An 11254-nucleotide genomic window follows, 5' to 3' on the forward strand; every position below is an offset into this window, starting at 1 on the left:
CACCAGAATCCTTGCAGCCCCATGTCCTACCATTCAGCAGGTGCTCCAGGACTGCCACTGCCAGCAGAGGGCACCATAACGGCATTTCTCTCTTCTGTCAATGTTAACCGCCACTCAAGCAGCTGAGCCTCTCTCTCCATGTCATCCTCTGACTTTTCTGTAAAAAAACCCCCAACAAAAAACACCACATCAAAACAACCAAAATCGATTCGATTATATTATAAGATCAAGTTTAAGATAATATTAGTGTATTAGCCTTCTGATGTGTACATAAATATATACCGATGTAAGTCGGCCTTACCTGATTTGCTGACTACGGTCTGCAGGTGCTGGTCCAGGTATTCCTGTCTCTTGGTGAGAGCAGCGAGCCACTGTCTGCGCAAACGCTCCAGGTCTCGTTCCTGTTCAACAAACAAGTCACCTTACAGCCTCTGCTCCAATACACTGCGACGTGACAAGAAGGAAAGAAAACGCAAAATTAAACTTGTACTTGTACCTGATAACTGTCCATCTCATCTGCTTCCTGGTCTGTAGCAGAGGTCCTGATTTCCACACAGCCTACTGACACTGCCAGCACAATCTCTGATATGAGAGGCATCGTGCCCGAGTCCTGCACCGAACGCACATCCACCTGGATTCTCCGCGATTGACCCTTTAGAAGAAAAAAATAATTAAATTAAAAACTCCAAAATTAAGACCAGAGTTTCGTTTCTCCACCCACTGCTGTAGTGACTGTCCAGACCTGTCGAAGCTGAAAGATCCCCCCAGTCCGTACGTCTCTGGCAGGAACCACTTCCACTGGGACAAAATCTCCATTTTCATTTATCTCCAGGATTTGAATCCACAATTCCAGGCGACGTGTTACTTCACTCCATCTGCAAAAAAAAAAAAAAAAAAAAGAAAAATTTGAGGTGTGTTTATTTATCCTGAAAAGTTGAAAAACAGACTACAGCCAGGTCCACGCTGGACGCAGGCTAGTGCTGCAATACTATTTCTAACTTTGTCTACACAGTGTGTGTGTGTGTTGTGTGTTACTGTGGCTCTACCTGTCCCGTAGTGTTCTGGTCTTGGCTTGGATGATGCTGAGGTCCCACAGGGCCGGGTTTCTGCCAGCGTCTGCCTGCCTGTGTCCATAAACCTCGATGGCCACTGCTCCCTCTGTCAGGTACTCGATGAAGTCTTCAGTCACCGACACAGCCAGTTCCTACGGCAAATAAAAAAACAAAAACACATTCACATTCAATCTATTAAAGGTCACTCTCTACTACTGTTAAATACGACTAGTACTGTACACACAACGTTAACAGAATTAAAAAAAAAAAAAAAAAATCTTAAGATCGTCTTTGTACTGTCTGTCTCTACCTTGCAGCTGTCAAACACCACCATACAGTGTGGGTCCTTGGTGCTGGGTGATGAGGAGGCGGGGTCAACTTCAGGAGCCACAATGACTGGCTCAGGCTGGTCCCAGAAGGAGTACTGACAGAAGACAAAGTTGGACAGGAACTGGGGGAGACCTGTGGCCTGCAGGATCTTAATCTGTAGAAAATACAGAAGTCCAGGCTCTTGAATTACATTTATTCATCGTAATTTTAATTGAACAAACGTCAACACCCTGCTGATTATTTCTCCTTACCATGCACACAAGTTTACGATCCTGAATCTCAGTGTCCTGGTTATTGTCTACTTCGTCTCCCCCGGCTATGTTGTCCTCCAGGCCTCCTCCCACCCTCACCACCTCCACATGGAGACGTCCTGCAACCTGGGAGCAGTGAAACACAATAATTGGAAACTTTTACAATCAGCACAGGAAATCAAAGTTTGGATACTGAGGCTGTGTCTTTGAGGGTCATCGAAGCTGCTATAAAGATTCAAACCACTTTTGACCTAGTGTCTCAGTGTCTTTTCTGAACGCACTGCGATACAGTGTCCGATAGACAATAACAGGAACATTATCCTGTATCCTAATATAGGGCTGTGCAGGTTCACTTTGTACACACTCATCATTATTGATCGTGTTCTTTCTACAGCACTTTCACGTCTTTTATTCTTCCGTTGATTGTTTTTTCTTTTGTGTTTTCATACTGTTGTTCTACGACAAATTAATTTCCACTTTTTAGGATCAATTAGTACATCTATGCAACTATCTTGACCTTGATGTCTTCTGACTCTCTACTAATGACACAAATGCAATAATTGAACATGACACTGACTGTGGAAACACAACCCAATCACTGTAACGAATGGTTCCTGCATTGATTATACTGTTAAACTCCGACAGCAAAATGCACCACAGTGGATTAAGATGGAAAAAAACAAGGAAACAAGGAAAAAGGTTTTCGTCTGACTGAAAAGGTGAGTGAACGTGTAGAAAGAAATAACAGTAATATGACGTCTTACCTCTCCCTTTTGGTTAATAATGGGAATAGCGTACTGCAGCTTCACGTCATAGAAGAGACAGGAGAGAAACACGTTGGCCACACCAATCAAACAATGGTTCTCCTGTTCGTCGAAGAACGGGTCGGCTCGGCGGAAGTATGAGCGCATCACCTGAAAAAAAAAACAGGGCTTGTTATCATGTGCCTGTTTTTGTGCCATTGCACATGTGCTGTGCTGTATGTTCACTGACTGGGTTATCATTGTGGTTCTGGTGATAGTCCTGCCATTCTTGGTACAACTCCCTCATGTCCACCAGACGGTTCTCCATCTTCTCCAAACTCCAGATCTGTTTCCCTCTGCAACGTCGTCGCACCTGAATTGCTGGCTCACTGAGCACAGCATCTCTCTAAACACACAAACAAAAACAAAACAAAAAAAACATTAGATGAAGGTTGGCGTAAGGTAGGATATTTACATGTGTTCGTGTGTGTATGAGTGTGTGTGTGTGTGTGTGTGTGACCTTTCGGTTTGCGTTGAGGTTATCAGATGGGATCTGGAGAGTGACTTTGTACTCTGTGTGTCGCTCCAGCTCCTCAGAGATAAAGCAGGCTTCCTGCACCAAGTGGTTTGCCTTCACTATCTGCTCCCTCAACCTCCTCAGGCTGTTCACCAACACTGCCTCCCTGCAGACAACATCAGAAACGAGTGTTAATTAGCTTTGACTAATGCAGTGGGTCTCAAACTGTGTTATCCTCTGTACCACCTGAGAAAACACTGAGCTCTCTGAGCACCACCTTGATGAACCAACATTAGAATTCCCCTGCTCATTCCACATTCAACTTTCAAGTGATCAATAAGTACCAGACATCCTATTTCATAATCTCATAAGTAGCTACACATTTCTCTAAATGCTGTATTAATTGTGCATGGCATGTTTCAGATTTATTCAACTGAAAATGTAAATAGGAAAATATGAATTTTCCCCATGTACCACTAGAGAGCGCTCGCGTACCACTGGTGGTATGCGTACCACAGTTTGAGAACCACTGGACTAATGTATACAACACGCTGACACCCCTCACCTGTCCTCAGTCCACTGCCTCAGTCTGCTCTGGGCACTGGCTGAATGGCTCATCCCCCCCATGCTGAGTCTCTCCGTGCTCCTGTACTGCTGCCCCTGTCCAGGCACCGGGGCTCCAGAGGGGCCCACAGACAGACGGTCCGGGTTCAGCTTCTTGCGAAGCTGCTGGAGTTCCTGCTCATACATTTGCCGCTGACGCTCCAGGGCTGTGCGCTTCTCCTCCTCGTGCTGCCTCTCCAGGGACTGGAGGACTGCCTGCATGGGGTCTGGAAGTAGAAAACACACAGAGGAGTCAGGAACGGATGTCCCTCAAAGAAAGTCTGATATTTAAGCTGTGCGCAGAAATATTGACATTTTTACTGCCACCTCACCATTACTGCCGAGGGCTTTCATCATGACCTCTGTTTGTGCAAACTCATAAGAGAAGCTGACTTCACTGGACACTTCACTGGCTGTGTCACCGTCTGCATCCAGCTGCTCATTACTGCCGCTGTTCTTCATCAAACCACCCTCACCCTCCTCATCCTCTCCTCCCCGGCACCGCCGCTTGGGAAGATTAATCCTGTAGGTAAATTAAATCAAATGTTCAATTTCCTAGTTTGCTTAACACACAGAACTTTTAATCATCTCAACAAGGTTCAAGCCTTTGAGGTTTGAAGTTACCTAAAGAAGTGATTGTTTCCCCAAAGGATTCGATCACCATGGTGAAGCTGCAGAGCACTGGTTACTGGGGAGCCATTAACACAAGTCCTATCACAAGTAAAAGAAAAAAAGAAAAAAATCAGGATTTATTTTGTGCAACTAAATAAATTTAAAAAATCAGGATTTATTTTGTGCAACAGAGGAGCTGCAAATCTGTTCTCTTTTATTTTGTCACTTACCGAGCATTGCGATATGGGGTGAGGATCACGGCAGCCTCAGCTGTGATGTCAATAACACAGTGTTCTGCCTGGATACCCATCCCACAGAGCTGGATATCCTGAGAGTCTGCTGAGCCCACCTTTGTGTGTTCCTTTTTGGGGGAGATAAAAAAAAAAAAGCATTTACTGTATCATCCTGACTATGGATCACATTTGTTTTAGTAGTTTATCATTAAAAATATATCCCATATCATCCATGTCAGTTTGCAGGACATTACGAGCCATGAGAGATCATCAGGTGTGGTCAGTAAACTCCTCGCCCAGAGAATAAAAATATATTAACAAATAAAGTTTGTACCTTCAGGTAGTAGACTAGCAGTTCATTAAGAGCAGGATCAGCATTAAGGTTGACAAGGAAGCTCTATGGATCACATTGTTTTATTTAGTTTATAATAAAATATATATTCCATATCATTTATGTCAGTTTGCTGCAGGACATTACGAGCCATGAGAGATCATCAGGTGTGGACAGTAAACTCCTCGCCCAGAGAATAAAAATATATTAACAAATAAAGTTTGTACCTTCAGGTAGTAGACTAGCAGTTCATTAAGAGCAGGATCAGCATTAAGGTTGACAAGGAAGCTCTTGTCCTCCCCGACTTTAATCCCTGAGGACTGGAGAGAAATTCCCAGACTCTCCAACTGCTTTTGACGCTCCTTAAAACACACATATACATACAGTTTTTTTTATTTTACAATTCATTCAATCATCTTATTCAATTCAATTATCTAACATTTTCATATTTTTTTTCCTAACCTGTGCAACCTCCTCAGTTTTGCGGAGTTTCTCCTCCCATGTGACGGTCATCTCTTGAATTAACTTCTCAGATTCTTCCAGGCGATCCTTCAGTTCCGGAGCCTTCAAAGACTGGAGAAGGAACGCAGCAGATGAAGCCGAGGTAGACGAGCACTATCACACAACGCTCTTGTGACATTTTGAAAAATCTCACCTCTGCCTGTGTCAGCTGTACTCGTAGCTTCTCCACTTCCTCTCGCAGCTCCCTGATGATGCGGGCGTTGGGATCTTCGTTGACCACGGCGTGGTTGACGATGTTCTTTGCTCTGTCTGCGTAGCGCAGCGTGGACAGTGTCTCCTCATAATTGTCAGCTGATGGACTCACAGTCGCAACCATCGCTGTGCGACTGTTGCCACCCAGACAATCCTGGAAAAATAGAAAAGACAAAACTTAAAACCAAAACTTTTACAACAACTAGGAGACACATTTGACTTCTCTCTCTCTCTCTGATGTGTTGGTGCAGTATTATGGAGTATTTACCTTCAGCAGCCATGTCAAAACAGAGTCTCTGTATGGGACAAACTTGGTCTTGTTTTTTGCAGTTCCCTGTTCAGCCAGTGCAGAGATCACCAGACCCAGAGTCGTCAGAGACCTTTTAAATACAAGGGTATAAAGTCAAACCAATGACACAATCTTTTTTTAAAATTTGAGTCAAGATTGTGTCACCTTAAGGAGAGTTAATTTGAAAATACACCACCATGTATGTTTGTGTTAGTTGTAAAAGAACACCGTCAAAAGAATGTAGAACAGTCAGAGGTTAATATGACGCTGCCGGGGTTTAAAGTTTAAGTAAACCTGAGAGTAAATGGTTATGAGTTGGAGTTAAAGTAAAGTAAAAGTAAACGTGAGAGTAAATGGTTATGAGTTGGAGTTAAACTGGTTTTGCGTACTTGTTGATGTTGCTTCCCTCCTTCAGGCGTTCTCCGGCTGCTCCTGTTTTTGCTGCTCGTTCACTTCCCGCCAAGTCGACCAAACTCAACCGACTCACCTTCTCACCACTCGTCTGCAAAACGGAATACACAAGAGCGAAGAGCAGAGATTGCATCAGAGGAATTAGGCCGTATTTATTAGAAAGTTAAACTGACTGCTCGTTGAAGAAGTCACTGAAGCGATTAAAACCAGGCTGCTTTTTTATTTACATTGTTAATTAGAGGAAATGGTTGCCAAAGTGACTCACAGAACAGTGGCCATAAATGTTACTGTCATCAGGGATCTTTTGTTTAGAGGGTTAATATACGGAGGTAGATGGATGTTGAAATGTTACAGTAGCTTCTGGATTTCTGTTAATCCTCTGTCGTCCATGTGCTCAGAAGACTTTGAATCTGTTTCCATGTTGACAGATGTTAGTTGTGTATTTCCACGTTGTTGTTTCCCTTCTCTAATCCTTAGTTTACAGTTTACTCTGCATCTTTCCTGGAGCTGTTTAGGATTAGGATATCACACCTTCATTCTTCTCTCATGCCCACAGTGACAAACCAACAGCTGACGAGGGCGAACCTGATCTATAGATGCAGCTACAGTGGAATATGATCTGATCCGTCTCATCACGGGTTTTTCTCAATACAAACTACAACACAGTCAAGATAACAATGTCTCAGTTTCATGCTAACATTAACTAAATTTTTATACTGAAGTAGGAAGGGATTACGAAATACTCATAATCCCAAAAGGAAGTGGTTTCCAAAATCAGGGGGCGCCTGGCCAGAAGGCACGTCAAATTATTTTTCATTTCTACTTTATCTTTTTATTGCAAAAGTGGGGAAGTTGCACAGATTTATACAATCCCCTAAGCACTAGGCCACGGGCTGCAGACGGTAGACAGTCGGTCACTTATATTGATGCACACTCTCCTCTCTAAGGGAGCTTGCTGAACCATCTTTTCTTTTCCACGTCTCTCTCTCTTGCTCACCTTTTTGAACAAACAATAATAAAAGGCTAACTGCCACACTTCAATCCTGGCGTACGTTTGAGTAAGGAGAGGCACTGTCACAGTCACAGGGGGGGAAAGTTAAATACATATTTTATGCTGAATTTGGACACAATAGTACAATATCAAGCAGTTCCTGTGTCTACAAAACCCACCCACAAATTAACCACTGGAGAGATGAACGTCAGATAAGAAAACCCACCCCCAGGTGCACACAGAAACTGGTTTTATTTTCAAAAAAAATTGCAGTAGTTTAATTTGATTAAGAAACAACAGTGCACTGTGAACTTCAGAGTTCTATTATTATCTCAAATCCTGTAAGGAGAATTTTAATCTGGTGACTCACTCAAGGCAGATTAAGCAAAATGTTAAAAACTTATCCCAGATGTGAGACTTAATATTAGAGCGATCACCTCAGGAGGCAGCACAGGACAGAACAACCTCTGGCCACAGATCTGATCTGAGAACAGCACATTATCAAATAAACACGAGATGTGTATCTGCGGCCCCGAGAGAATACGATCCAGCATTTTTTCAAAACAAACCAAAGAGGACAAACTGTCTTTCTTTGTGTTTTCATACATACATTTTACACAAAAACACACAGTTTAACCTATTGGCTGAACTGGCTGATGAAACACTGGCACTCTCTTGCCTAATAAAGGATTCTGTGAATCAGACAATTGACACCTGTGTCCGTAACAAGATCAGTAGGACGGACATGAAGATTTAAAGGAGCAGCGCAGCTCGAGTGTCATCGCACTGTGGTACGAGACCAAAAAAAAAAAAAAATTGAAACAATTTGAATTATTCAGGACTAGCTATAATTACATAAAATGACACAGAACCACAGAAAACTAGTGAGGGTTTTGACCCCAAAAAAGTGATGTCCTCTTCACTTCAGCTCAGTCCACAGAACACGAAGTGTTAAAGAGGTGCTACGATCCCTGATAATATTTAAGTTTGGTCCCAAAAAAGTGTTCTCTTCACTTCAGCTCAGTCCATAGAACACGAAGTGTTAAATAGGTGCTACGATCCCTGATAATATTTAATTGATATCAGTATTGATAATAAAGGCGTCACTCTGACCTCTTCATTTACTGGTCCTGGTTTGTCTAAGTGGGGAAGTTTATGTTTTGTATGATTTATTATAGGAATTATAATTATAGTTCAGTGGAGATTTGAAGCAATAGCAATAAATGTCAACGTGGTATCACTGGACTAAACCTTGATTCAACTACTCCAATTATTTATCTTTTACAAATTATACATTATACATACAGTATAAACTCACTACCTTAAGCTACAATTTTTACTAAATTTCCAAATTAGTATTTCAATGCAATAAGCAAATACATTCTTGCTGAACTAAAGCATGAATGTTCTTAGAAAAATATGTTTAGTCTACTGATCTACTATTGTTTTAAAAAATGTATTTCTCCAGATGTAACACCTTTGGTTAATTGTTCTCCTGTTTCCTCCATACATTACTAACAGTCACGTCATGCGTCAAACTGTCACTGCAATTATATAACATACAGCACCGTTGTTTGTTCAAAACAAGTTAGTCTTTGTGTTTATTTTTCTCTTGAATTTAGAAGGATGAAAAAATATAAAAAATATATAATAATGTGATTGAACAAAAAGGAAGATCTTGTTCCCATTTTTAAGCGATGAAGTAAGTATTTTTTTAATTCAATTTGTTTAAGTACAGAACATGTTCAGCTCAGTGGTCGTCTCCCTGACTGAACATGTTGGCTGATGAATTCACAGTGCAACTGATTGACTGTCTGACTCAGTAAGTGACTGGAGATCTTCCCTGTGACTGACTGTGGGAGTTCCTTGATAACAGTGCAGCCTGCTGTATCAGCTGACAAAGTCAGTCATGCCTGTGAATTATTAACAGCACTCCCTGGTGGATGTTCATCTTAGATAAAGGGAGCGGAGGAGCAAGGAGCAGGAGGAGACAAGTGAGTCAGTGAAGCTGGAGAATGATTCATTTATGTCTCCTTTTTAAGAACCCCGGTCAGACGGGCAGAATGATGTCATCGGTCAACAGAGTCGCTCATTGATTTAGAACTGCCAACTGCTAACTGCACTGAATTAACATATATAGATCCAGGATCAACAGAAAACACAACACCTGCAGGGCTAACATCACAACAACACTGATCAAACTCGCAAAAAAACAGATCTGAAAACACATTATTGTTTAAGGTTTTCTATCATAACTGACCTTGATTTTTTTTTTTTAGCTTATATAAACCATTCAGACTCACTGGACATGTGTTTGTTGGTGTAAAGTTCAAGCTATTTTTTTTCTTCTTCTCTGCAGTTGTTTGCTTAGCTTCAGTAAACCGCCACCAGAAAACATTGATTGTGAAAGTGGTGAGCGTGTCTTTTTAAGACTGATGACGAGAGGAAACTGAAACTAAAAGTGTCATCGGAGCCGCTCCTTTACAGCTGAGCTCAGTAAGTGAATACTGGCAACAGTCTCACTGTTTTTCAAAGGTCCTTGTGTGTGTGTCTGTGCTTACTTCAAGACCAACGTGGAGTTTTCAAAGGAAAATACATATCATTAGCAAAAAACCCCAACAAATCTTAATCTTTAGAGTTTTAAAAACCACAGGGCAGCTTGGATGGCAGGTGAATATGCACAAGGATTTGAAAAAAAAAAAAAAAAAAAGCTGAACTCCCTGGTTTCTGAGGGGTGGAATAACATTCTGACCAGACAGAAATTAAAAAGAGAAATACAGTATGTTGCTTGGTTGGATTGTTTTTTTTTCCTATTTTAAATCCTGCTAATCGCTAATGCAAACATACAGAATGCTTGACATTAATAGCAACAGATAACTTCATGCCACCAACGGCAGCAGGAACATCATGTTTTATTTAGGCAGTAACAACCACTGCTATTCTTGGCTCCGCCCCCTGAGTGCAGGTGTCACAGCCATTGTACTCCACACTCTGTGTGTCTGCAGGAGCGGAGCACAACAAATCATTCAGCAGAAGCACCGCGCTCCTTTCAATAACAACTGAGGGATCACCAAGCAGTGCCCCCTCCCCCTCAGTCAACTACCACCTGCGGCGAGTGAGGGCTCCACTCCTATAGGAGGCCGTTAAACAGTCGATTATCTGGTGGACATTTAAAGATGATTGATGGTGGAGCAGAGAGAGACAGAGAGAAGGAGAGAAAGAGACAGACTCTGGTCTGAAAGGAAGATGAGAAATTCAATTCAAATAATCAATTGCTGCCACTAGGTTTTTGATACTCATCTTACCCCAGACTTCAGGTCCTTGAGTGTGTGTGTGAGGATGATGTTGAAGACGGCATGCGATCGACTGCTCTCTTCATTCATGTTGGTGGCTGCTACGGTTCGAGATTTGTTCCCCTCCGACATGAGAGACTCAATGTCCTGAAGGAAAGAGAAAAAAATAAAATGTATTATTTTGAATCCATGTACAGACTGGACTGAAAAGGAACATAACAAGAAAAATACAATTTATTATCATTTTGAATCAATGTACAGACTGGACTGAAAAGGAACATCCTTGTTTGTAAATCACTACAGTTACAAAATCCAGCTGTATAGTTGTATAATTTTGGTGATCAATCAACCGTAAAAACCTGAACGTAAAAGCTGCTTTTACCTTATAGCACGCCACAGCCAGTCGAGACAAACCATCCACATACGGACCCAACACTTTATGCTCCCTCACCCGCAATGTCTGACGACCCCTGGACACAGAAGTAAAGTCAGAGTGAATGGGGATAAACTCTGTTAAAACATAATTTTCCCTGATGTAACAGTGAATCCACAGGGGACAGATGTGGGGACAAATACAACATTCCTTTGGATGGTTGGTGGTTTTGCTTCGAACTTCATTATTTCCTGCTCTACAGCAGAGCCCATATGGCTGTCAGATGGTCTTCTTCCCCTTTGGTCCATTTACAAGGGTTAGAGTTCAAGCAGCTAGTGAAGGTCAGAGGTCATGGAGTCTGGGGCAGCAGACACAGGCCTGAGTCTGATTTACTGCTGACCTGCTGGACATGGAGCGGCCTCTGCATGTGACTGCAGGACAGGACGATAATCCTTTTATCCACTGACCACAGCAGCTGCTGACACCTGAGTCAACCTCGGATTTTTTTTTT

At 42.1% G+C, this 11254-nt stretch overlaps 1 protein-coding gene across 7 annotated transcripts in view; it reads right to left on the minus strand.

Annotated features, from left to right (window-relative positions):
- Positions 1-11254, minus strand: part of kif13ba (kinesin family member 13Ba) — a 33805-nt gene that overhangs the window by 5888 nt on the left and 16663 nt on the right. For all 7 annotated transcript variants that reach the window (XM_025055703.1, XM_025055701.1, XM_025055704.1 and 4 more), the window contains exons 9-29: positions 10753-10840; positions 10383-10517; positions 6065-6177; positions 5655-5766; positions 5328-5540; positions 5135-5245; positions 4900-5034; positions 4339-4469; positions 4121-4207; positions 3829-4019; positions 3459-3723; positions 2897-3059; positions 2627-2782; positions 2398-2547; positions 1634-1759; positions 1363-1536; positions 1047-1204; positions 743-875; positions 497-652; positions 302-401; positions 31-157 (exon numbers count right to left, since the gene is read on the minus strand). In XM_025055703.1, the coding sequence (XP_024911471.1) occupies positions 31-157; positions 302-401; positions 497-652; positions 743-875; positions 1047-1204; positions 1363-1536; positions 1634-1759; positions 2398-2547; positions 2627-2782; positions 2897-3059; positions 3459-3723; positions 3829-4019; positions 4121-4207; positions 4339-4469; positions 4900-5034; positions 5135-5245; positions 5328-5540; positions 5655-5766; positions 6065-6177; positions 10383-10517; positions 10753-10840 (3024 nt within the window). The remainder of the gene's footprint in view (positions 1-30; positions 158-301; positions 402-496; positions 653-742; positions 876-1046; positions 1205-1362; positions 1537-1633; positions 1760-2397; positions 2548-2626; positions 2783-2896; positions 3060-3458; positions 3724-3828; positions 4020-4120; positions 4208-4338; positions 4470-4899; positions 5035-5134; positions 5246-5327; positions 5541-5654; positions 5767-6064; positions 6178-10382; positions 10518-10752; positions 10841-11254) is intronic.

The sequence above is a fragment of the Cynoglossus semilaevis genome, chromosome 5 (genome assembly GCF_000523025.1).
Source record: "Cynoglossus semilaevis isolate Cse_v1.0 chromosome 5, Cse_v1.0, whole genome shotgun sequence".
Lineage (NCBI taxonomy): Eukaryota > Metazoa > Chordata > Actinopteri > Pleuronectiformes > Cynoglossidae > Cynoglossus > Cynoglossus semilaevis.